Source organism: Choloepus didactylus, chromosome 12 (genome assembly GCF_015220235.1).
Source record: "Choloepus didactylus isolate mChoDid1 chromosome 12, mChoDid1.pri, whole genome shotgun sequence".
NCBI lineage: Eukaryota > Metazoa > Chordata > Mammalia > Pilosa > Megalonychidae > Choloepus > Choloepus didactylus.
The window spans coordinates 116,622-141,072 of record NC_051318.1 but is presented as its reverse complement, the minus strand read 5'-3'; the positions used below and the strand labels follow the sequence as shown (position 1 = coordinate 141,072).

Sequence of the window (24,451 nt, the reverse complement as noted above, 5' to 3'; positions counted from 1 at the left end):
GAATGGTATCCTGGGGAGTCCCCCAGGGTTGTCTGTAATCAGGAACGCTGTCTTCACCCTCCGGGGCTGGGCTGTGGTCCCAGGGTTCCCTCCCGTGAACAAGCCAAGTGTTGCAGCTGACAAAGGTGAATGCCAGTGGTAGCTGAACATTAAAGACAAATCCTAGTAAAGGGCTCATTCTGCACAATCAGAAAATAAAGACACCGAGCCATTAAACGTAGTTTATGTACATTTATGGCTTTATACAACAGCAAGGATTGTTCTCGTGTCTCCGTACATCGTCAGGCACTTCTCGAGCGTCCCCAACAGTGGCGTGAGCTCCGCCGGTCACTGACCTCGAGCAGGGAGAGTGAGCGAGTGTGATCACCCCAGGGAGGCGCCGGGTGTGACGCAGCAGTCACACATGTGTGCGCCACACTGCGTTTCCAACACACTGAGGGCTCCCGAACCAAAACCAGGAGCAAAGCTGCTCATCTGAAGTCAGTTATAAATTAAAACCTCTTAAGAGCTGAAGGTAAGAATTTCAAGTAATGGGGTAAGTATTGGGACATATCCAGCAGTTAAACACGTTCAAATTTTATACCTTTGGAGAACTGTTTCCATTTTAAGTGTCTTTTTAAGGATGCCCCATTGACTGAATACAATATTTGCTAATTATTTAGACTCTGTCAGTTTGCCAAGCAGAACTTTCCACGTAATGCATCTATTCCCTAAATATATTCCATACATCTACATTACGGAAACAATACATCTTTATATTTAAAATATCTGAATAGTTCTATAATACAATATGCTTTTAATAACAGTACAAACCAGAGGAAATAAATCAAACAAGGCTGCATAGGTGGTATCATCTGCACATTCCATGAAGCGATCGTTTACAGTAACGACATACTACTCCAGAAAGTCAGTATTCTTACAGAAAAAGAATAACCAGAGGTCACATAATGTTTGCTTTCCACTGGACTTCACTGTACCCCACAGATACCAACACAAACAAAAACTGGAGGGGGGTATTTACAGACTCAGGAGAAAGAAACCTCTTTTAAGATTTAAACAGTGATTTTACTCTCATTCTTTAATGAACTGCGGGAACCGTGTCCCTCGGTTACAGGCAACTGGAAAGGATTAACGCATCATGATGTGAATACGGTTTAGGCTGCTAAAGGCTAAAGAAGCTCTCAAATTCTTAACTTAAGCTAAGGCTTTAAAATAAATTCAAATGTACAAATTACAGCTGATTAGCTGGTTTTCAAATCAATTGCCCCAATTTTTAAACAAGGTCGTTTAATGAACGAACGGGGGCTGCGGCTGCCTGCGTGCTGGTAAAGGAGTGGGAGGCGGGAACGTGGGATTCGTGCGAACGGAAGAGGAGCCCACAACGCACCCGCCGTGTGCAGGAGGCACTGCAGTGGCGGCTCCTCCGCCAGCCATGCTTTGGAACGGCCAACAGCGAAGACAGTTGGAGAAAGGGCCGTTCAATGAATTTTCAAAACAAAGCCAGATACAGCGGGGAGGTTACAGCAGAGCTGGCTGACTAGGAAATCGATCAGAAACATGACTTGTGCTCCTCCTACATAGGCGGGAAAACCAGGCCAGCCAAGATGCAGCTAACATGCACGACAGCGCGCATGTGATTTAGGCTAATACGGGGAAATCGGAGCCTCGTGGCTGCTGGGACTGCCCCTCTGCCATGCCCACAACCTGAAAATACCAGTGGGTTAAATGGGAAACAAAGCCAGTCAACGGGGTCCCTCAGTTACAGGTAACCGCAAAGTATTAATGCATCATGATCTGAACATGGTTTAGGTTGCTAATGGCTAAAGAAGCTCTCAAATTCTTAACTTAAGCTAAGGCTTTAAAATAAAGTCAAATGTACAAATTACAGCTGGTTTGTTGGTTTTCAAATCAATTGCCCCAATTTTTACACAAGGCCTATTCTGCTTGGGTATAGTAACTTGGGAATACAAAGCATTCTACAAGTTGGTTCTGTTGTAAAGTTTCCTCCTTCAACTCCACCTCTCATACCGCTCTAGAAGGAAAGAGGGATGAAGCGTGAGTGCTGACAAGCATTCTTCAAGCAGGGCTACAAAACCAGCCTCCACGAGATCAAAAAAAGAGCAGAGAATTATGAGGGGAAGCTGATGCTCAACTCGAAGGGTCAAGTTTACAAAGCCCCCGGAGTTGAGGAAGGAGCACTGTGCTAGACGTGGCTCCCACTTTCCAACCTACAAACATCATGAGCCTCCTGGGAGCAACTAGCAGAGCAGCACACAGCTTCCGTCTGACTCACTCCACCCTACACGGTGCATCGTCACCTGGGAACAGAGCGTATCGAGTTCTCCTAAAAAAGAAATACAAGGCATCCAGGACAATTCACTGCTTTCCTGCTATAATGCAAACCAAAAAAAAAAGGCCGGAACATTGAGTATGCAAACATTAATTACATTTTTAAGATTAGTCAAGTAGCATCCCAAAGTGTACAAACCAGTTAAGCACGTATAAAATTAGTAGTAATCCAGTTAGAAATACAAAATGAAAATTATGAATGCTGCCCCCAATACCTGATTCCACAAATTTACAAGCAGACTATATAACAAAGTAGACTCTAGTTTTAAGAAAACATTACAATTCAGAATCTATTCCAAAAATGACCTCAATACCAAGGATAACACCAAAATCATTCATCTGGAAATTAGAGCCATTTAAATGTTTGTACAAAATTGCAAATAACAAAATAAACAAAACAATAGAAAAGAACTGTACACGGCTGGCATTTAATCTCTTTCTTTTCAAAAGAGTTTGACAAGTCCAACAATTCAGCAGATTGAGAACAGGCTACTTGGTTTCCGTGAGTCTGTGGCACTGGGAGTGGATCCGAAGCTGCCCAGTGAGGTGCAGAGTGGAGACGGCACCTGTGATTCATCAGTTCAGCAGAACGCAGGTAGTAAAACAGAAGTCTAACTTACCAAGGACACGAGACAATCACAGTGTTACAAAAAGAGTATAAACTTTCCTTGGACCAAGTGGATATTTAAAAACACAAGAACACTCACAAATACAGTTCTATATCTACTGCTCATGTACAAAAGTTGAAAGCACAGCAGGATCCAAAAGTCTTTTCTGTAATTATATGGTGTGGTGAGTTTGGCACTTCATCGTAATGAAATTTCCAATGGCACAGTCCTTATCTGCAGCAGCACACAGCCTGCAAATATCGGGCAAACATCCTGTACAGGAAAAGGGTCTTGGCTGCCAAGTCTGACGAAAGGAAAAAAAGGAACGCTTTTTTTTTTTTCTTTAATCAAGAAAACTAAGAGGGGTGAAGGACATCTTTGGATTGCTTCTCTCAGCTCCTGCTGCCAGATAATCTGAAGTACTTTTAAATGTAGCCTAGAAAAACACACACACACAACAACAAAAATATAGTCAAATTAAAGCCAACTTAACTTAACGTCTCACAGTGACAGGCACACGGAGGAGAGGGCTTGAGCTGTCTCGAACAGCTCTGAACTGATCAAAGGGGTACCCACTTGATAAAAGCACCCTCCAGCATTTGAGTTGAATTGAAGAGCTACCAAAGAGACGCATCCATCCGTCAAAAGACGACCTTAAAAACAGTAAAAGGAAGCTTCCTTGTGTTTCAACTCAAAGCGACCACTTACGAGTGGTAAAGGGTGGACAGGACTAACAGGCACCTCCTGGGGCCGGGACGCTGGGGCGCTCACCTGCTCCCGGCTCAGCCCGACACCCAGCTGTGCGTCGTCGTCTTGACGCTCAGCGGGAAGCCCTGGCTGGGCAGCACACTGTCAAAGTTAAAATCCAACGTGTCCCCATCCATGAGGTCGTTGTGGATGATGGACTCCATGTCACAGTCCAGGCGCTCGATGAACATGCCGTCCAGGTCGCTTGGGAGCTTCTCCTGGTGGAGGACGCCCACCCGGCCGAACCCGTTACAGCTGCTGGCCGAGTAGCCCCCCAGGGCGTGTATCTGCACAGGCTGCGGCAGCGGCCCCTGCACGGGCGTCTTCAGCGGGGTCAGGCGGCTCAGGCCCGAGGCGTGGGGCAGGGCCCGCCCGCTGGCCGCAGGCGCCGGCTGAGCGTGTCCGGCGTGGGGGCCGTGGGCCACTTGGCCGCCATAGGCCGGCAGCACCGCACCGGGGCCCAGCAGCACGCTGGGGCCCAGGACGCGGCTGACGGGCTGTGCCGGCCCAGGGTCCACGGGCGCCAGGAGGTCACCATGGGGCGGGGAGTCAGAGGTGAGCAGCTCCTTGAGGAGCCCCGGGGCGCAGCTGTACTGGCCCAGGCCGCCGTAGCCCGGCTTGCCGTCCTGGAGGGTCTGCAGGGGCAGCTGGGGCAAAGGGCTGGCGCTGGGCTGGCTGTACGTGTACTTCTGGTAGTTCGGACTCGGTGAGCTCAGGCTGGTGTTTGGGGGCGCAAACGAGTGGCGCGGCGCCTGCTGCATCAAGCCACCGGGCGGAGACTGGGTGGAAACGGCCAGGGACGTGGGCGACGAGAGCAGGTTGAGGTTGTCCAGAAGGTTCTCCATGTTCTCGGGGCTGCTGATCTCTGAGAGGCTGGGCAGTGTGGAGGCCATCTTTGTGGCGGGCGGCGGGTACACCATGGCGTGCACGTCCCCGTCTCCAAGGTCGTCCTGCTCGGTCATGATCGGGGACAGCCTCCCGCTGACGGTGCTGGCGTTGGAGCTGGTTCGTGGGCGGAAGGTGCTCCAGCTGTCGAAGTCGTCGTTGCTGTGCGAGCCAGGGCTTGGCGGCCACTTGGGGAACTGGGACCCGGGGCTGTCCCCAGCCCCCTCCTGGCCGGACTGCAGGGCGGCTTTCTTCTTGGCGGCACGGCCGCGGCTCTTGGCAAACTTGCTGTTGTTGTCCATTGAGGCAGCTCTCCTCCTGGGCGACTTCCCACTCTTGCCGCCCTCGGGGTTGAGCATCCACCAGGAGCTCTTCCCAGTTCCCTCGTTCTGCACCCGGATGAACTTGCTGTGCAGTGACAGATTGTGGCGGATCGAATTCTGGAAAGCAAAACAACACGTGAGAAAAGCACGACTTCCCCACATGGGAAGCTCACTACTGGCACAGCGTGTGTTCACGGAAGACGAGGACACTCGAGAAGAGCCCCCCGAGCAGCTGTGGCAGCTCCGAGACCCACTACCAAGGAGCTTTAGCTGAAGAGGGAAAACAGCTTTTATAAGAGTAACCATTCTTATAAATGCCTTCTTTTAAACAGCCATATTTTATAGAACATTTTATGGGGAAATTGCACCTTTAGAATACGATGCTAAGCAAATAGTACTCCACATCAGTACCATCAAAAACCCTATCTGTGCTACCCTAAAACCACTGCCAGTTCTCTTCCAATCATACACGTTCTCACAAAGACAGAAGTTGAACATTCCTGGGCCCCCGTGTCTAGGGAAAAGAAAGGAATGAAGCAGGACATGATGCCGGCTAAGGATTAATAAAGAGCTAGATTCACCTACACTTCAATGCCCATCTGGCAAATATAGATGAGTGAAAGAGCCTTCTCTTTTTTTAATTTTAGAAAGTTCTATTGCCAGAAAAAAAAAATTTTTAATTCAAGTAGACTCCCCCTCCCAGGAGTCACCACACACCCCAACTCCTGAGTCGGCTTCTCTCCGTCCAAAACCAAGTGTTGAGAGGAGGAAGAGATGGAGAATGAGAGCCTGAGACTTCAGCCCGTGGCATGTGCCCCGGGGCTGGAGCAGGTGCTGCCCCCGGGCCTCACATCTACCAGAGACCGGCGGCGGCCCCATGGGGGAGACGACACCCCGACTGGGGCCGGCCTGGGGCGCAGGTGTGCGATGGCCCGAGTGCAAACCACAGCGCCACCGCTGGGAGGGACCAGACAGGCTGGGAGGTCCCTGTGCGACCCGGCGCTGGGAAGGAGGAACCCCCATCAACGGGGGACCGGTGCCAGCACCAGCCGCGCTCAGGGCCTCTCGTTCAAGCAGAAAGAGAAAAGGAAAAACCTCACTTCCAGGAAAGAGAAGCAGCCAGCGAGACCCACGTTTCAAAACGCCCACTGACCCTCTGCCCAAGTGCCAAGGCCTGTGCCCCGTATGCCAGTGAGAGCCACGGCCCTGAGCAGAGAAGCCCACGGGGGCCTCCTTTCCAAGACGCCCTCCTCCTTCCTGCCGCGGAGCCAGCCCAGCCTGCAGTCCTGAGAGTCGACTCTCCCAGGGGAAGGCTGTGTGCACACGCACACGTTCACATGCACACTCATGCACACACACGCATTCACATGCACTCACGTGCACACACACGTTCACACGCACACTCGTGCACACATGCACACGTGCGCACACACCTTCATGCACGCACACACGCATTCACACGCACACTCATGCACACACGCATGCACGCAGTCCTAAGTTCCCCTTCGACCACAGGCCTGTCCCAGAGACACGACAGGAGCAGGGCCCAGTACTCCGGCCTCACAACCGCCCACGCTGGAGCCAGGAGTTCGCACAACCTCCCACCAGGGCAGCTCCATCTGCTGAACACGACCAAGGCACAGATAAGCTGCTCTGGAACCTCTGGAGGAGAGGAAGCCTGGCTCCTGTCCTGTCGCATTTAGTTAACGACGAGGGGAGAGACGGCTCCGGAGGCTTTGGGGTCCACCTCGTGGGGAGGGTCGGGGCGCAGCTCTGCAACGCGCGTGACTGCAGGGATCCCTGGTAACTGCGAGTGCGGGACATTTTTGACAACACTGCAGTCTTTGTCATGGTAAAATCTTTAAAAAGTTCAAGAAACCTTCACTAAGTGCGACACACCCCAATTCAGTCCTTAGAACTTAAAAGCCCACAGGGACCCAACCCGTGAGTTGTGAAAACAGCCCCCGGCGCAAGTCTGTAAAAGGACACCTCAGGTCGCTCTCCAGCAGACTCCCTGAACTCTGCCAACAATTAAACGTTTTTTTTCCAAGCAGGAAAACATTTGCTGTGCAGGGCTTCGTATAAAAATTCCTGTTTTTTTGCACAACTAGCAGGACGTTAAAGAAGCTGTGCTTTCCAGCTGGGGCTGGGCTTGGGGGGCGCCGAGGCAGTAAACCCCATGAGGCAGAGGTCACTGGGGAGAATGGCCGGCCGTGAGGGCAGAGGGCAAGCACCAGCAACCCCTCACCCACGCACTGACCTCTGACCCTGCCCTGCGTCTCCGCAGGGTGCCTTGAGAGCACCGGCAGCCCCTGCTGAGCTGAGGCTGCCTTCCAGGCAGTGGGCCGCGCACCCAGGCCCCAACACGCACGCTGCCACGAGACACCGCAGCACCTGCCTCTCAGGGAGCTGGACTGGCGCAACCCTGGCCTGCAGGGAGCCCCTGCATGGCCAGGGCCCCCATCTCTGAACCCGGCAGATGGGTGCACTTGCTGGGCCTAGCTCTGTGCTCTGTGCCTGGATCCGGGGCTCCAGAAGCAGAGGCCAGGGCTGGCTATTTCCCACCGTACAGCCTGTCCCAACAATCTCTGCACGTGAGAAAACGTCAGTCAACACTGGCATCTCCCATCCGCGCGTCCGTGTGCCAGCTCATGCCAACGGGCATGTCTCCACACAGCCTCATGCCCACACCAGACCCAGGCCGCAGGGCTGTCCCCATTCAACTCCTCCTTCCTTCCAGAAGCATTTCTCCTTCACCCCCTCCCAGCCTGCAACTCTCCTGGGCAGCAGCTCATTCGCCACCAGTCATGCCTCCATGACGTGCTCCCCTCCATCGATGCCAGCTGCTGCTGTTATTCGAATGACTGCACTCGCAACAGGGCACATCTGTTTTAGAAACTTACCTTATTATAAAAACTAGACTCACTTCTCGGGAATCACATCCGCCCTGTTCCCACGCACACAGGTTTCTGCGTGTGTTACTGGAGAAGCGGCTGCTCCAGAGGAAAGTTTAGGTGTTTTCCTCACGAGCCCGTGGGCAGCTGTCGGACCCCCACGGGGGTGACAACTGGACAGGAGACGCTGGGCTCTCGTCTCATCCGCAGGCTCAGGAAGGAGACAGAGCCTTTGAGCCCTGACAGCCAGCGGAGCAGGAAGAAATCAGCCCAAGTTAGGTTTTAATTGTTCATCTCATTCTTTTAAAACTGACACTGGTGAGTGCGTTATATAACGTATGTGACATTGGTACAATATGGATGAGTAAATTCCATATCAAAAGAGAACGCATTTACAACATGTTTGGAGAGACCCCCGTCTACTCCGTGACCCTCCAGGTGCCTGCCGGCCGAGCAGAACCACCTGAGTCGAGTCTGGAAGCTTCCTGGTGCCTCAGGTCCCTCCATTCGTGCCTGGCTAGGAGCCGGGCCTCTTCCCGACCCCCGCCTGGGCCCAGGACCCTCGCCCTCCGACCCAGGCGGACAGCTCAGACCCACCTGCCACCCCTGTCAGCGAGGCCTCCGTCACTGCTTTGTCCCATGGCTCGTTCCTGTTCGGCAATGCCAAGATCTCGCTGCTTCTCATGTCTGACCAAAACAAAAATCCTTCAACTCAAGCTGCTCTGAAACTCTGGCCTTCGTCCCTGACGTCTGCACTTCTGTCTACAAATGCCTGCCTGCCACGAAGCAGCCCCGAGAGGCAGGCATTCCTGGCCCCAACCTAGAAATGGGAAAACTGAGGCTCAAAACAGTTCTGTCCAACCACACTTTGACCCAAGGATGGGCTGGGAAACCACTCCTGGATTCACGAGTGAAGCAGCATCAAAGGAAGGCAATAATTCTGTTTACTGGTTTATAAAAATTCTTCTTCTGCATTACTAATAACTGCTTTACCCCAGCAGGTTACAAGGAACCGGGGCTGCTGACGTGCGAGTCTCCTCTGTGGAGGGCTGGCCACGGCGCGTGTCCACCTGGGGCCCCTGCTCACCCACGAGCCGTGAGTTCAGGCAGAAAACCCCCGACGGAGCCTACAAGATGGGGACAGGTTACGGAGACATGCCGGAGGGCAAAACGCCCCATGGAGAGGGGCACGAGCGAGCAGGAAACGGGTGCTGCTGACAAGATCTCCTGTCAACCAAGCACCGTTTCAGACGGCCTCATCCATCTGGGGTTCTTAAAATCTCCAGGGATAAAGCAGAAAACTTACTCAAATGTTATTCAAGCCTTTGTCTCTCAGAAAGTAATTTAACGGGGCACACCGCACCCCCTCGGCCGCAGGGCTTGACCACGCCCTGCAGGAAAGCCCTTGCCGAGGAGCTGCGCTTGGAGGCCGAGGGCGCCGGCGCACGCAGCGTCCCGACCCGGCACACGCACTCACGGCCTCAGAGACCCGGGAACCCCAGGACACGCCGGGCCGGGCGAGGGCCACCGCGGCCTCCTGCTCAAGGGGAGCTCGGAGCACAAACGCTCTCACGGGCTGGTCGGTACCGGGTGGACGCACAGAGACCGAGGCTGACGTGGCTAAATGGGCACACCGTGCTGCTGGCCGGGCCAGGGGCTGCCTCTCTCCCGGCTGGTTTGCCCACCACCAGCCCCTGCAGTTGGAAGGAACTGCCCTTCGGGAAACCTCAGTTTAATCAGCAGCCACGACACGGACTTGCTGTCCGAGACGCATGCCCCACAGGAGGAGACCCATGTGCTGCTTCCCGACGAAAACCCAGCGTCTGTTTCACAGCCGTGCCACTTTTCTAACTGGCAGTGCTCTATAAATGCACCACATGACTATGCATTAACTACCTTACCTATCTGGTTGCCAAAAGAATAAGGCAAAACAAAAACCAAAAGCAAAGCACTCATTAGGATCTATTCTCCTCTGCTGAAAAACTTAATTAGGCACATAACGAAGCATGTACCAAGAGTTCGATCAATTTTAAAGTTTCAAGAAGTCACTGGAGAACTACAGTGGATTTTAACATATTTTGTTAGAGTTAGCAATGAGCCTCTTAAATGTTTATTCAAGGTGTGCACCCAAACTGCTTACAAGAGCAACGATGAACTAATGGGTAGAAATGCAGAGGCATAGGAACACCAGAAACTTGACAGATACAATCTCTAGGAAAATGCCCCACCCACAGCATGCATCCTTCAGAATTGTTTTTCATCCTAAACGTTTGCATGAAAATCTAGAGAGAAACTGTCCATTAACTCCTTAATCTATTTATCAAGAAATGCTACTCTTTGTACTTTAATTCTATTTACTAAGTTTAGGTTCATGCGTTTTTTTCCTAATTTGGACCTAAATATGATAATCCAGATACAAAAGGGTTGGCAAATCCCCATAAAGCCTAACAGGCAATCACACATCACCATGAGAGCAGGGTTTTCTTGGAGACAACTTGCCAGTTATCCCAACTGGAAAACTGGGATAACTTGTGCCTGTGAAATACGCATTACTTTTAGACCACCTCCCTAAAATTTTTAAGTTCTGTCCCAAACCAAATAGTTACCAAAACTCACTGGCTGATTCAATTCCAGCAAAACCATTTGGGCCCAGGTCTAAAGTAAAACCCTCCCCCCCCCCCAGGTGGGAGACTGGGACCCACCCAGTGCTGTTCCCAAACGTCCCACGTCTGACAGGCTGCAGGAGAGATCTACCCACACACCCCCCAAGAGAGCGCCCCGTGGACACCCTTCGGCCACCTGAGGAGGCCAAAAAAGGCACCAAACCAAGGTTTTGGAAACGCCTGCTCTTTACCGTTCCTGACCGTCCACAGACCCGAGGCCACCCCAGCCTGGACTCCCTCCCGTCCCTAATGTGCTCCACATGCAGCCTCTCCCCGCCGGGCACTGCTGTGCGCATTTGCTAGCCGAGTTTCCATCCCAGAATGAGCGCCCGAGCTGTGTGCCGCGTCTCCACCCTCAGCTGAGAACACAGCATCAGCCGCACCAGCCCCGCGCAGTGGCTGTCACCCCACAAACAGACACACTGACGCTACAGACGCCCACAGGGCTTCTGGCCTAGACTGGTCGCAGGTCAGGACTGAGGCCAGCAGGGAGCACGAGCTCCCCCCCAAGGGCATTCTAGGCGAAGGGGACGCCGGAAGGTTCCAGGCAAGCGTGTCCTGGAGCCAGAGCTGGACGACAGGGGAACCCCACCAAGAATTCCTTGGGCTCAGGCATTTGTGAGTTCAGCCCCGGTCCGTGCTGGTCCGTCTTCCGAAAGGAAAAGGTAAGTTAAGACAGAGGGTTCCAGGCCTACCCTGCAGACCCCCCAAGCGGTTAGGAAACCTCAGGAAGGAAAATTTCTCACGTCCAGTGTGAACTCAAGCCCTCTTTGGAAACTGTAGACTGGATGCAGGGAAATTACAAGTACAAGACCATCTTCAAAAATCTCCAAAGACAAAAGCTCTGCAGCTGTATTTGGTGGTTATTCTCATTTTTAGGAAGGTGCTCATCTTTTAAAATGCACCAGTGACACACAATACACCTTTGTTGTTTGGGGTTGAAAACACCGAGAATTCTGTCCAGTCAAGGGAAGGACGACAGGTTCTCCGAATGAACCACGTCCCGGGTGGTTCGGCCACCGGAAAAAAGCAACTGTCACGCCAGGCAGCACCCAGACGGCACAGCTGAAACTCCTCACCGTCCCCAGTGCTGTCCCTCTGCACTTCCTTCAGAAGGGGCCTGGGAGCAGCAGCCACCGAGGCTGGAACCAGAGACACTGGCTACCACTTCCACCACGGAGAGCCCCAGTGCACTCGGGCCCCTTCCTCACACTGTGTGCTGGGCCACGATGCTCGATGAGAGCCGGACAGACGTCGCCAACACCGTGACCGTGTAACTCAAAGGCAGGTTGTGAAGACCACGTGAGAACGAGTTTAGAAAAAACACAAACATGTACCTGTAATGGATGCTCTTACCTAAAATTTCAAGCATATTAGGAGAATGCTTCTAGAAATCCCTGAATATTCCAGAACAAAAGGCAAGGTTTTCCACTGTCAGGGAAAGCCATCTGACCACTTCAGGACCTGCTCCTCTGAAAGATCACTCCTCCCCAAACCAGAACGGGGTCTCTGGGATTTGTTTACAACTTGATTTTATTACTGAGAAAAGCAACGCAGTCAAATTCCGAACCTCCTGAGGACCATCATGGGTGGTTCAGAGTTAGTTTATAACCTGTTAGTGGCTGAACAGTTTAAAATAATCATTCCAGAAGGATGAGATGTTTCACATTCTGACTGTTTTTAAATCCATGTTACATTTCTATCAAACGATTCTGAGACAGACACCAATCTACTGGGTAACTACATTCGTCTTCAAAGCAGCTATAAATCAAGCCAGCAGTAGCAAATGATTTTAGAACAGAACTTCTTTTCCTAAAAAGAGTTTTCTGGGGAGGGTTAGTTGTTCATTCACTTACTTTAATTGTATATGATTTGCTCTAAAGAGCCATGACGGTAACCAGAGCGGAGCTGCGTCCGTTCTGTCGGGTGGAGGGGAGGGCCTCTCAGGGGCCCAGTCAGTCACTTTTACTGGGAATACACAGAGAACATAAATTTTCACCTTCAATTTTTATCACTGAAATCTCCTTTCAAAATTCATCAAGAAACTGAGCAAAACCTAACTGTGGTAAATATAATGTAAACTATTTGAAACCAGTGACAATTTCAGAAATTATTTTATTTCTATCACATTTCAACACCATAAATTAGGGTCGTTCGATTCAGCCAAATCCACAGCCATCAAGGTAATTTTCACTCGACGGTGTCTACCGAGCTCCCACTGTACACTCACGAAGGCTCTTGGCAGCTCCAAGGTCTCCTGAGCCAACGCTGAGGAACAACCGCACATGTCTGGGGGTCCTGGGGGTCCTGGGGGTCCGGCGGCAGCAGAGCCAGCAGGGAGAGACCGAGAGCTGGGGGCAGTGGGTCAAAGGAGAGGGGACGGCTCGGCGTACAGCGGGAAGTGAAGCGAAGTTCAAGGGCAGGCGATGTGGCCAGGGACATGCCCTAGACCCAGACAGACCCAGAACCAGACCCAGACGGAGAGACGGCCTGGACGCAGACAGATAGACAGCCCGGACGCAGACGGACAGACAGCCTGGACCCAGATGGACAGACAGCCTAGACCTAGACCCAGACAGACAGACAGCCTGGACCCAGATGGACAGACAGCCTGGACCCAGAAGAACAGACAGCCTGGACCCAGATGGACAGACAGCCTGGACCCTGATGGGCAGATGGCCTGGACTGAGATGGGCACGTGGCCTGGACCCAGACAGACCTAGACCCAGACAGACAGATGGCCTGGATTCCAATGGGCAGACGGCCTGGACGCAGATGGACAGACAGCCTGGACCCAGATGGACAGACAGCCTGGACCCAGACAGACCCAGACCCAGACGGACAGACAGCCTGGACCCAGACAGACCTAGACCCAGACGGACAGACAGCCTAGACCTAGACCCAGACAGACAGACAGCCTGGACCCAGATGGACAGACGGCCTGGACCCCGATGGGCAAATGGCCTGAACCCAGACAGACCCAAACCCAGACAGACAGATGGCCTGGATTCCGATGGGCAGACGGCCTGGGCGCAGATGGACAGACAGCCTGGACCCTGATGGGCAGATGGCCTGGACTGAGATGGGCAGGTGGCCTGGACCCAGACAGACCTAGACCCAGACAGACAGATGGCCTGGATTCCGATGGGCAGACGGCCTGGACGCAGATGGACAGACAGCCTGGACCCTGATGGGCAGATGGCCTGGACTGAGATGGGCATGTGGCCTGGACCCAGACAGACCTAGACCCAGACAGACAGATGGCCTGGCTAGGAACACGCGCCCTAGGCCCAGCAGCCCCCACTGTGTACCACCTGAGCTCAGGGGTGACAGTCTCAGTCCTCGGCCCCCTCGCTTGGAAGAAGGAAGCGCTCACTGTTTATCTTACTGTGATGCTCAGTGCATGTGAAGTGGCCAAGAAGGAAAAACTTTCAAAGTGCTGGCAGAGCCTGCCTGGGGAAGAGAGGAGAGGAAAGTCTGGCTGTACCTGAATCGGGACCTGGAAGACAGGGCCGAGGTGGCTGAGAGGTGAGCCTGGAAACGGGCTCTGCCGGGACCCCACAGCGACACCAGGACGCGCGGCCTGGAGGGCACCACGAGCAGCAGTTATCCAAGAAGCCGAGCGCAGGCAGATAAACCTTCCTGAGCAGCGAAGGCACCGTGGGGAGGAGCCGGTATTCCGCGGTGCCCCCGTCCGCCCATGAGGGGCGCTTGGTTCCTTTCCCACCCCCAGCCCTGAAAACAACGGGGTTTGACTTGAAGCCGCTGCCTGGCTCTCATCTCAGCATGGGAATGACATGTGCTTGTTTTTAACTCATGGCATAATCTCTGATTTTTTCACAGTCAGAGGAGGCCAGGATACTGGGCAGGGACCATTTGTTTTGGAAACAGTTTTTAAATTCTCCCTTCAAGAATGAGTCCAGTGTGCTTTCACACATCTCATCCATCGTTCACATTTGGCATCAAACTCAGCTTGTACGTTTTGAAAGGTTTATTTTTGTTCCTTGAGGTCATTGTCTCAGCTCGGCCACATCTTTCAGGTTGTTTTGAACAGCTAAAAGGAAATTAAAGGAAACGGTACCCCATGATGTAGCTGTCAGCAAGGATAAAGCCACGACAAACCACCTACCACGTGGCAGATCCTCAGCTGCAGCGCCGAGATGTCCGTGGCTCTCCCAAAAGCCCAAGGAGAACCCTGACTCACACACACGAAGGGAAGAGGACAGAACCCCAGACATTTTCTTTTAAAGGGCTGACTGTGGCAGCATAGGCAGTGAAAAAAGTATAGTCTGGGAGTCTGCATACCAGGGATTCAGTCTCAGCTTCACTATATGCTGACTTGGTTTCAGTTTTCTTATCTGTAAAATGGATAAAATATGCTCATAAGTAATATAATATACTGGTATTATAATAACAGTATGTGTTTCCTAAGAGTGTTGTGAGAATTAAGGACCTGCCTATTACAGTGTCTGGCACATAACAGATCCTAGGTAAGTTTTCATTTCTTTAAACAATGAGACAATCTGCCACACCCCTTTTCCCAAGGTTTTATTTTTTGGTTCTGACTGAAAGGACGCTTGTTTCCCGCGCCCTATATTATAATCTAACAATACCCCTTCTTGCTCCTGACAGAATCCTTAGGGCTTCCTTTCCTCCACGTGACACAATCCTCCAGGGCAGCGCTGTCTAACGGAACTCAGGTAATGGTGGGAATGTTCCGTATCTGCACTGTTCAGTACTGTAGCTTCTAGCCACATGTGGCTATTGAGCACTTAAAATGCAAGCAGCTGAGGAACTGAACTTCTAATTTTAATTTAAATACCAAAATACGGCTTCTTGCTACTGCATTAGACTGCTCAGTTTTAGAACTTAATCTCCTGATACTTACTGAAATGTAAATGCTATGATATTGGCCACATGCAGGGAAATACAGAAAGACTTCAGCATACAATAACCTTCATTATAAATTGTTATGAGTCAGCAGAATATCTGATTGAAAACTGAATCCCATTATGTAGACTGTCAGCAGAGTCATCAGAGTTCGGTCTTCAGGGCAGGAGGCTGCCGACACGGACCCTGCACAGGCCTCGTCAGAGCCCTGGGCTGACGCTACATGTGGGGGATGGGCAGTGTTCTAGTTTGCTAATGCTGCGGAATGCAAAACACCAGAGATGGATTGGCTTTTATAAAAAGGGGGTTTATTTGGTTACACAGTTACAGTCTTAAGGCCATAAAGTGTCCAAGGTAACAGATCAGTAATCGGGTACCTTCACTGGAGGATGGTCAGTGGCGTCCGGAAAACCTCTGTTAGCTGGGAAGGCACGTGGCTGGCATCTGCTCTAAAGTTCTGGTTTCAAAATGGCTTTCTCCCAGGACGTTCCTCTCTAGCAAGCTTGCGCCTCTTCAAAACATCACACACAGCTGCACTGAGTTCCTTCTCTATGAGTCAGCTCATTTATATGGCTCCACTGATCAAGGCCCACCCTGAATGGGCGGGGCCACACCTCCATGGGAACATCTCATCAGAGTAATCACCCACAGCTGGGTGGGGCGCATCTCCATGCAAACAACCTAATCCAAACGTTCCAACTTGATCCCCACTATTATGTCTGCCCCACAAGATTGCATCAAAGAATATGGCTTTTTCTAGGGGACATAATACATTCAAACCGGCACAGGCAGCTGACAGCCAGGTCTAAAAGCCACAAAGTGACCAGGAAGGCACCAGCAACAGTTCAAGCACCTCGCAGAACCCGATACATGGTCTGGTCATTTTGTGAAGGACAGCCGGGCAACACGTGCCGAGAAACACCAAGTCCACGTTACCAACGTCTCCGATCCATTTCCGAGCACCCGCAGCCATTCCTCCCACTGGGATAAGCTGATTCACCCACCAAAACAAACTAAACACCCCCTTCATTCAGCTTCCGTCTTCTGGAGTCACAGCGCTGTGTGTGGATCTGCGGTCTATACCCGATCCCTGAGCAGCTTGGCCTAGGCGAGGCTGAAAGCAGAAAAAGCAGAAAATGCATCAAGACCCAGGATCAGTTCTAAGTTGGACTTGCTTCCTTGGTTTGAGATTTCAATGCAGAATTGTCTGTCTGCCTGTCTGGTCCAGGCCGTCTGTCCATCTGGGTCTGGGTGTGTGGGTCCACGCCATCTGTCAACATGAAGGGTTTGCCGGGCTCTGTTGCTGCTGGAAGGATTAACGAGATGGATGTGGGATCTGCCTTCCTCCCCTCCACCGGCCACTCTAACGGAGCAGCACCTTCCGGGGAGCACACAGGCGGCTGAAAACCTCCCAGCCAGACCCACCTCCAGGGGAGTCTTTATTCCAAAAGTGTCTCCAGCCACTGCCTGTGAGACAGCATCCCCCAGACTCTCCCCAAAGTTCAGATTTTCCTCTAACCACACAGGTCCCGTGGCCCTTCCGGACAGGTGGGGGAGAGGCGTCTGCAGCACTCTCCAACACGCCCCACTGAGTATGGTTCCCTCCCGGGTGCAGAGAGCTCGCTGGTGGAATATATTTTGGGACACTCTGGCCACAGAGATTTAAAACAGGATCCTTACTGCAGGGCTTTGCAAGGCTCTCCATATGCTAGATTCACTTTAATACAAAAAGAAAGTGAAACAAAACCAAACGCCTCTCCACTAACTCAGATTTTTTTATTGTTTTGCTTTGTGGCTGGGAGCATGCTCGTCTCACATTTCTGTCCACGATCTGTGACAGAATGTTCTCTGAAATGACCATCTGGTGTTAAGAAAACACTGGTCTCAAGGCAAGACAGGGTCAAGAGAGAGAAGCCCGCGGAGTCTCGCCACCCTCGCGTGCGGGCTCTCAGACAAGCCCACATCCTGTGTCTCGGCCTCCCTACCGAAGGGGCTGGGGAAGTGACCCTGCCCTCACTGCCTCGCGCCAGGGTCAAACTCAAGAACAGACGCCAGTGCTTCCAAGGCATCAAGCACCCGGACTGCAAGAGCTTATCGTGACGGTACAGAGGGCTGCGGCGGGAAGCCACAGGGCCGTCCACGCGCCTCCCACCGAGTGCATACCTGCCCTGGCACACACCTTACACTGAGGGCACACCTGCCCCGCACACGCCTCCCACCGAGGGCACACCTGCCCCACACATGGCTCACACTAAGGTGCACACCTGCCCCACACTCGCCTTACACTGAGGGCACACCTGCCCCGCACACGCCTCCCACCGAGGGCACACCTGCCCCACACATGGCTCACACTAAGGTGCACACCTGCCCCACACACGCCTTACACTGAGGGCACACCTGCCCCGCACACGGCTCACACCAAGAACACTTTTGGAATAAAGACTCCCCTGGAGGTGGGTCTGGCTGGGAGGTTTTCAGCCACCTGTGTGCTCCCCGGAAGGTGCTGCTTCATTAGACTGGCCGGTGGAGGGGAGGAAGGCAGATCCCACCTGCCCCAGCACACACCTCACACTGAGGGCACACCTGCCCCGCACACGCCTCCTACCAAGGGCACACCTGCCCCGCACACGCCTATCGAAGACACACCTGCCCAGCACATGCCTCACACTGAGGACACACCTGCCCCAGGGCACGGCTCCCACCGAGGACACACCTGCCCCAGGGCACGGCTCCCACCGAGGACACACCTGCCCCAGGGCACGGCTCCCACCGAGGACACACCTGCCCTGGGCACGGCTCCCACCAAGGACACACATGCCCTGGGCACGGCTCCCACTGAGGGCACACCTGCCCTGGCACCTCGAAGCCCAGGTGCTCGGGGGCCTTGCTCCCGGCTGTGAGGGCTGTGTGCCCCTAACCCCTGAAGTATGGAGACGCAGCTCACCCAGGCCGGGCACTCCCACACACCCCAGCCTCACAATGAGCCCCCACAAGGCAGGGCTGGAGTGGGGGCACCACTAACTACTAACCCCTTCCACCTCCCTAAACACTCTCATGGGAGAAAGGAAAGAACACAAGGTACAGGAAAGGATGAGATGAGAACAAGGAGCAAGAAATAAGAAAGAGAAGAGGGCTTTAGATTGGTTCACTTAAAAGAAGGGATGAAATAAAGAAAGGCGCCTCCAAGAGTCCTCCAGCCCACAGGACGCTTTGGCATGGGCTGTGACCCACTCTCCACACGGCAGAAGCCACAGACGGAGCTGGGAGGACACACAGCCTGAGGCCAGGCCGGCCCAGAGTGCAAGTGGCAGGCCCACGAGGCCCAGGTCTGGCAGGGTCAGCCCCACAGCCCCAGCGACGGAGGCTGCCCTGTGCCTGGGGAGAGCCGAGTACCCGCACCATCCGTGGATCGTGCTGCTTGTCACCAATCACATGCACCCAAATCGTCCACTATTTCTTTTCCAAGAAAATCCTGATGGACATAAATGTGTTGCCTCTGAATGCCAAGTGCAGTTTTACCATGCAGTTTGCCTCTCTATATTATCTTTTTTGCTGTTGTTGTTACAGAAAGAGCAGGTGTAACTTTCATATCAGAATAAAGCTGCTTTTTTTGGGAGACAAAAAACCTACATACTTTCCTCTTTCGTGCTTTCATTCAAAAAATTAAAATTGAGTTCCCACCAAGCGCCAGGCCCTGTACTATACGTGATATCCACGTGTAACGTGTGTATATGAATATTCATGCACACATAAATATATATGTAAATGTCTAAGTACACATAATGTAAAAATGTTACTTATGCAAATATATAACTATTTGTATAACCAAATAAGTTCAAGGTCATAAAGTATTGCCTAAGATTTTTGTTTTTTCCAGGTGTTTCCTCAGGCAGGATGGGAGGAAAACGCAACAGTTTTGTAGAAGGACACAGAGGCTGGAGAGCACGGGCTTCGATGAGACAGCCCCGCTCTCAGACACCCGTGACACGGGGGGTTCCCTCCTCTACTCCTCAATCTCCTCTGCTGCAAAACGGGATTACAGCTGCCACCTCAAAGGGCTTCTGAAAGCATTAAAACGAGACAGTCATACAAAACGCCTGCAGACTGAGTCCCTGGCTGCAGGCAGAGGGCACCTGCCCCTCCCGTCACCTGCCTGCACAGACTCAAAGAGACCCCAGTGCCAGAATGTTCTTGGGCAAAACTTATACCGGCCCTTGATCTGCTTGCAGAACCACTGCTGCGGCGTCACTGGAGGTGAAAGTCATCCAGGACGCAGCCGGGCAAGGTAAGCCAAGACAGCCCTGCACCACACAGAGCTGCCGCAACATGGCACGACTTCGAGGACATGTCACGCCTGCTCACGCCTGCTCACCGCAACGGTGCCGTGGCCTTCTCGGCTACGGCCAGGGCACCAACACTTTCAAATCCAGCCGCTGAGGGGCTGACAGAAACAAGAAACACACAAAACAAAGCCAAATGCTCGGGCACTTTCCTGGAGAACATAGGAATTTAGGCATCTCCAGGGCCCAAGAGGCGTCCAGGGAAGATGAAACAGTGAAAATCTGGGTCCTCCTTTGTGATCCCTTTCTTGGATAAAGCCTGAAGAGACACTACATAAAGGCAAAAAAATCAACAAAAAGAGCCTCATGTTGCTACTGAGCACACTCTCTCACCTCGAGCCTGTGCAGGGGGCAGCCCCCCACGGCAACACAAACGGGGTTCGTATCTGGAAGGCACCAACGGAACTTTAATTAGCCCCCCTCTGCTTCCTGTTTTATGCCACAAATCTTAACTTTCACCTGTTTGAATCAAACTGCAGTAACTAAATCCACAGTAAATAAAAACAATTTTTCATACAAGATGCAATTAATTCTAATTATGCTGATTTTAGGTTTTCCGAACTAGTGTATAATTCAAATCTATTGTCCCATAAATCACAATGTTCTACAATACAAATTCAACAGAGACTCTCTCCCACCTGCATCTTCTAGCATTTTTCCATTAGGTAGGTTTTTAAGCTGTCTGGTTCAATTTCCCAATATCACTGTTGAGTATGGAGCCACGTCAGGGCAACTACACAGCTAAATTTCAAAAGCATAACGCTGATTGTAAAAAAGTCAAGTTGCAGAATGAAAACTACATGTAAAGTTGTTCCACTTTGCTAATGCTGCCGTTATGCAAAACACCAGAAATGGACTGGCTTTTATAAGGGGGTTTATTTTGTCACAAAGTTAGTCTTACAGCCATAAAGTGTCCAAGGTAAGGCATCAACAATCAGGTACCTTCACTGGAGAAAGGCCATTGGCATCCGGGAAACCTCTGTTAGCTGGGACGGCATGTGGCTGGCGTCTGCTTGCTCCCAGGTTGTTTCAAAACAGCGTCAGCTTTCAACGGCCGCCTTCAAAATGTCTCTTAGCTGCAGCTCCTCTCCAAAATGTCACTCAGTTGCTCTGAGTGCCTTCTGACTGTGAATTACTTCATAGGACTTCAGTGATCCAATTAACACCCAACCTGAATGGTCAGGTAACACCTCCATGGGAATTATCCAATCATGTTTCACTTACAGTTGATTGAGTCACATCTCCATGGAAACACTCAAAGAATTCCAACATAATCAACACTAATATGTCTGTCCACAAGGCTGCATCAAAGATAATGGTGTTTTGGGGGATATAACACATCCAAACTGGCAGAAAAGTAAAAAAAGAAAAAAAAAAAAAAAAACCCAGCAAGCGCTGACGGCCGTGCACAAGCGCCCAGCCATGGGCCACTTTTTGCAGGAAAGGAGCAAAGGAGCACCCCAGCACCCGACTGTGGAGCCACTGGGTCCCCTTGGAGAGGGGCTGCATGCTGCTGTGGCTACAATGCTCTCTGTGCCTTTCCAGATGTTTGGAATGTTTCAAATTCTAAGCAAAAGACACAAGGAAACAGCGACGCTGGCTGCCCCCAATTCTGGACATATCTGATGAGCAAGTGAGGCTGCACGGCCTGTGGCTTGCACAAAAGATCCCCAAATGGTTCCAATGCCATCCACTCTGGGAAAGGCCAAGTAACACTCCACCCTCCAGGGCACAGACCCTGCCCCAGCACCAGGGCCACCAGCTCTGCCCAAGGTGCCTTTCAGTCCTAACGTTCCAAGAAAATAACCCAAAAGATCACGACTCAAAGGGCCAAGTCCCAGAGTATTTCTCCGTACGTGTCTCGTCGGCCTGCCGACAGGCTCGTTTGAGAAACAGTTTTAGCGATACTCTTGGTCATTAATACCAAATAACAAAAGCCAATTTATTAGAATGATGTTATTTAATAATGTTTAAGAAAGGATGTTTAAAACTATGACTATAAAAGTATGGAGAGAAGCCAGATGGTTCTGAAATCAGTTTTTAAATCATTGTTTTTCAGTGAACGACAACCTCACCTTTCAATTTCCTGGAATTTTCCTCCCCCGCCTTCCCGTTTAATACATAATATTTCCTTTGAGCACACGCAAACATGCACACACGCACAGTAAACTTCACAATGGAGTCTTTTAAAGGATCACCGCTCCATATACGGACGGCCAGTCAGTCGGGGCCAACCCCGCTTTGCAGAGAGGATGACAACTCTCCTCGACACTGACAGCACCGATAACTCCTCTGCCTTCCTGAGACCCTGTCTGTGTGACTCTGTGGTGCTCTGCAGAAACCCAAAGTGGATGTGCTTCCACAGGTCAAAGCTTCTGCAGGCCGTGGGATACAGGAGAGCCTGCCCATGTGATCTACAAGGGAAAGAACATGAAAATGCATCCAAGCTGTGGCCAGCTTCCAAGGTTTGACTGTAAAGTCTAAACGATAAAAGACGTCAAGGTAAGTGCAGAACTCTATCCTTGGTATTGTGTCACAGCAGGATTTAAGAAAAAAAAACATCTCTTTTGGGGCTACTGAACTTCAAAGTTTTTGCCTTGACATGGATGTCTGGAAAGAATGTGGAAATGCCCCAGGGTAAAACCCTGGGACTCTCACTGCCACACTCAATCCGAGCAGTGTTTTTTTAAAAAACGGAAGATTCTAATCCATAATGTAGTTAAAATCCATTTGAAGGATTGAGACCAGATTTTTTTCTTAATTAACAAAACAAAGCACATCTCATAAAAAGGCAGAAATGAGACACTTCTGTGCCGTGTGCACACACCGCAGCAGGGGCTCCGCCCACGTCAGACTGGAGAATGGTGGACACCACAGGAACAAGGGCTTGCACGGCTTCCCCGAGGGCGGCAGAAGGGTACTCCAGGGTCCCTGACGACACCCCACACCTCAGCAGCAGGTGCGGGAAAAGGGGGCGCACGGCGTCCCAACTGCCATTCTCTAACCACCCGCTTTCTTACCGACAGGATGGGCGAGCACGCTGGCCCCACAGGCAGTTTTAAAGAAGCGTCAGTGCTCACGCCTTCTCCTGGAGAACCTCCCTCCACCTTCTCTACTAGCGGGCGCAGAGTCAGCACGAAGGGAAACAACCTTGTGTTGACAGCCAAGGAAAGAGGGGGCACACCAGAAATTCTCCTGGAAACACCACTGTTTTTAACCTGAAGATCATGCCACTGAAGTTACCTTTCTCGCTGCTATTTCGCCCAACATATTACAAAACTGCATCTAGGACTGAAATAGCAGATTGCCTTGAGAGCAAATGACAATATTTGCACCAGAAATGTTGTCAACTGGTGGCACAGATGGGTTTCTGCACAGCAATCTTCAAACTGGGGCTCCTAGAATAACTCCACTTTCTGCACCAATGCCAAACTGCGGAGCCCAAGGTCGGAAGGCTCTGCTCTAACCCTCTTCCTTCCCCCACCTCCTTCCCAAAAGCAGGTGAACCTGCCTGACCCCACCTGCCAGGGAGCAGCTCAGAAAAAGGAGTGAGTGAGGGGCAGCCTGAATGAAAGGGGTACAATGGGGACAGGCTCACAGAACACCCTGAATGAGGGGGTGCACTGGGGACAGGCTGACGGATCACCCTGAATGAGGGGGGGCACTGGGGACAGGCTGACGGAACACCCCAAATGAGGGGGTACACACGGGGACAGGCTCACGGATCACCCCGAATGAGGGGGTGCACACAGGGACAGGCTCACAGAACACCCCGAATGAGGGGGTGCACTGGGGACAGGCTCACAATCACCCTGAATGAGGGGGTGGACACGGGGACAGGCTCACGGATCACCCTGAATGAGGGGGTGCACTGGGGACAGGCTGACGGATCACCCCGAATGTGGGGGTACACACGGGGACAGGCTGACGGATCACCCCGAATGAGGGGGTGCACACAGGGACAGGCTCACGGAACACCCCGAATGAGGGGGTGCACTGGGGACAGGCTGACGGATCACCCCGAATGAGGGGGTGCACTGGGGACAGGCTGACGGATCACCCTGAATGAGGGGGTGCACTGGGGACAGGCTCACGGAACACCCTGAATGAGGGGGTGCACTGGGGACAGGCTGACGGATCACCCTGAATGAGGGGGTGCACTGGGGACAGGCTGACGGATCACCCTGAAGGAGGGGGGGGCACTGGGGACAGGCTCACGGAACACCCTGAATGAGGGGGGGCACTGGGGACAGGCTGACGGATCACCCTGAATGAGGGGGGGCACTGGGGACAGGCTCACGGAACACCCTGAATGAGGGGGTGCACTGGGGACAGGCTCACGGAACACCCTGAATGAGGGGGGGCACTGGGGACAGGCTCACGGAACACCCTGAATGAGGGGGGGCACTGGGGACAGGCTCACGGAACACCCTGAATGAGGGGGTGCACTGGGGACAGGCTCACAGAACACCCCGAATGAGGGGGGGCACTGGGGACAGGCTCACGGAACACCCCGAATGAGGGGGGGCACTGGGGACAGGCTCACGGAACACCCTGAATGAGGGGGGGCACTGGGGACAGGCTCACAGAACACCCCGAATGAGGGGGTGCACACGGGGACAGGCTCACGGAACACCCTGAATGAGGGGGGCACTGGGGACAGGCCTTTCCGGCTCCTGCATCTCAGTGCACCTGAATCATGTGACATCTTGAGTGCAATGAAATTCCTTCCTTGCCTTTTCTGTTGATTCA

The 24,451-nt window shown here is 52.3% G+C and overlaps 1 protein-coding gene across 1 annotated transcript in view; it reads right to left on the bottom strand.

The window, feature by feature from the left end:
* Positions 1-216: 216 nt before the first annotated feature.
* The window catches only part of FOXO1 (forkhead box O1), a 73,392-nt gene continuing 49,157 nt past the window's right edge, over positions 217-24,451 (bottom strand). The window contains 1 exon segment of the mRNA XM_037800596.1: positions 217-5,029. Coding sequence (XP_037656524.1) covers positions 3,740-5,029 — 1,290 coding nt within the window. The 3' untranslated portion in view covers positions 217-3,739.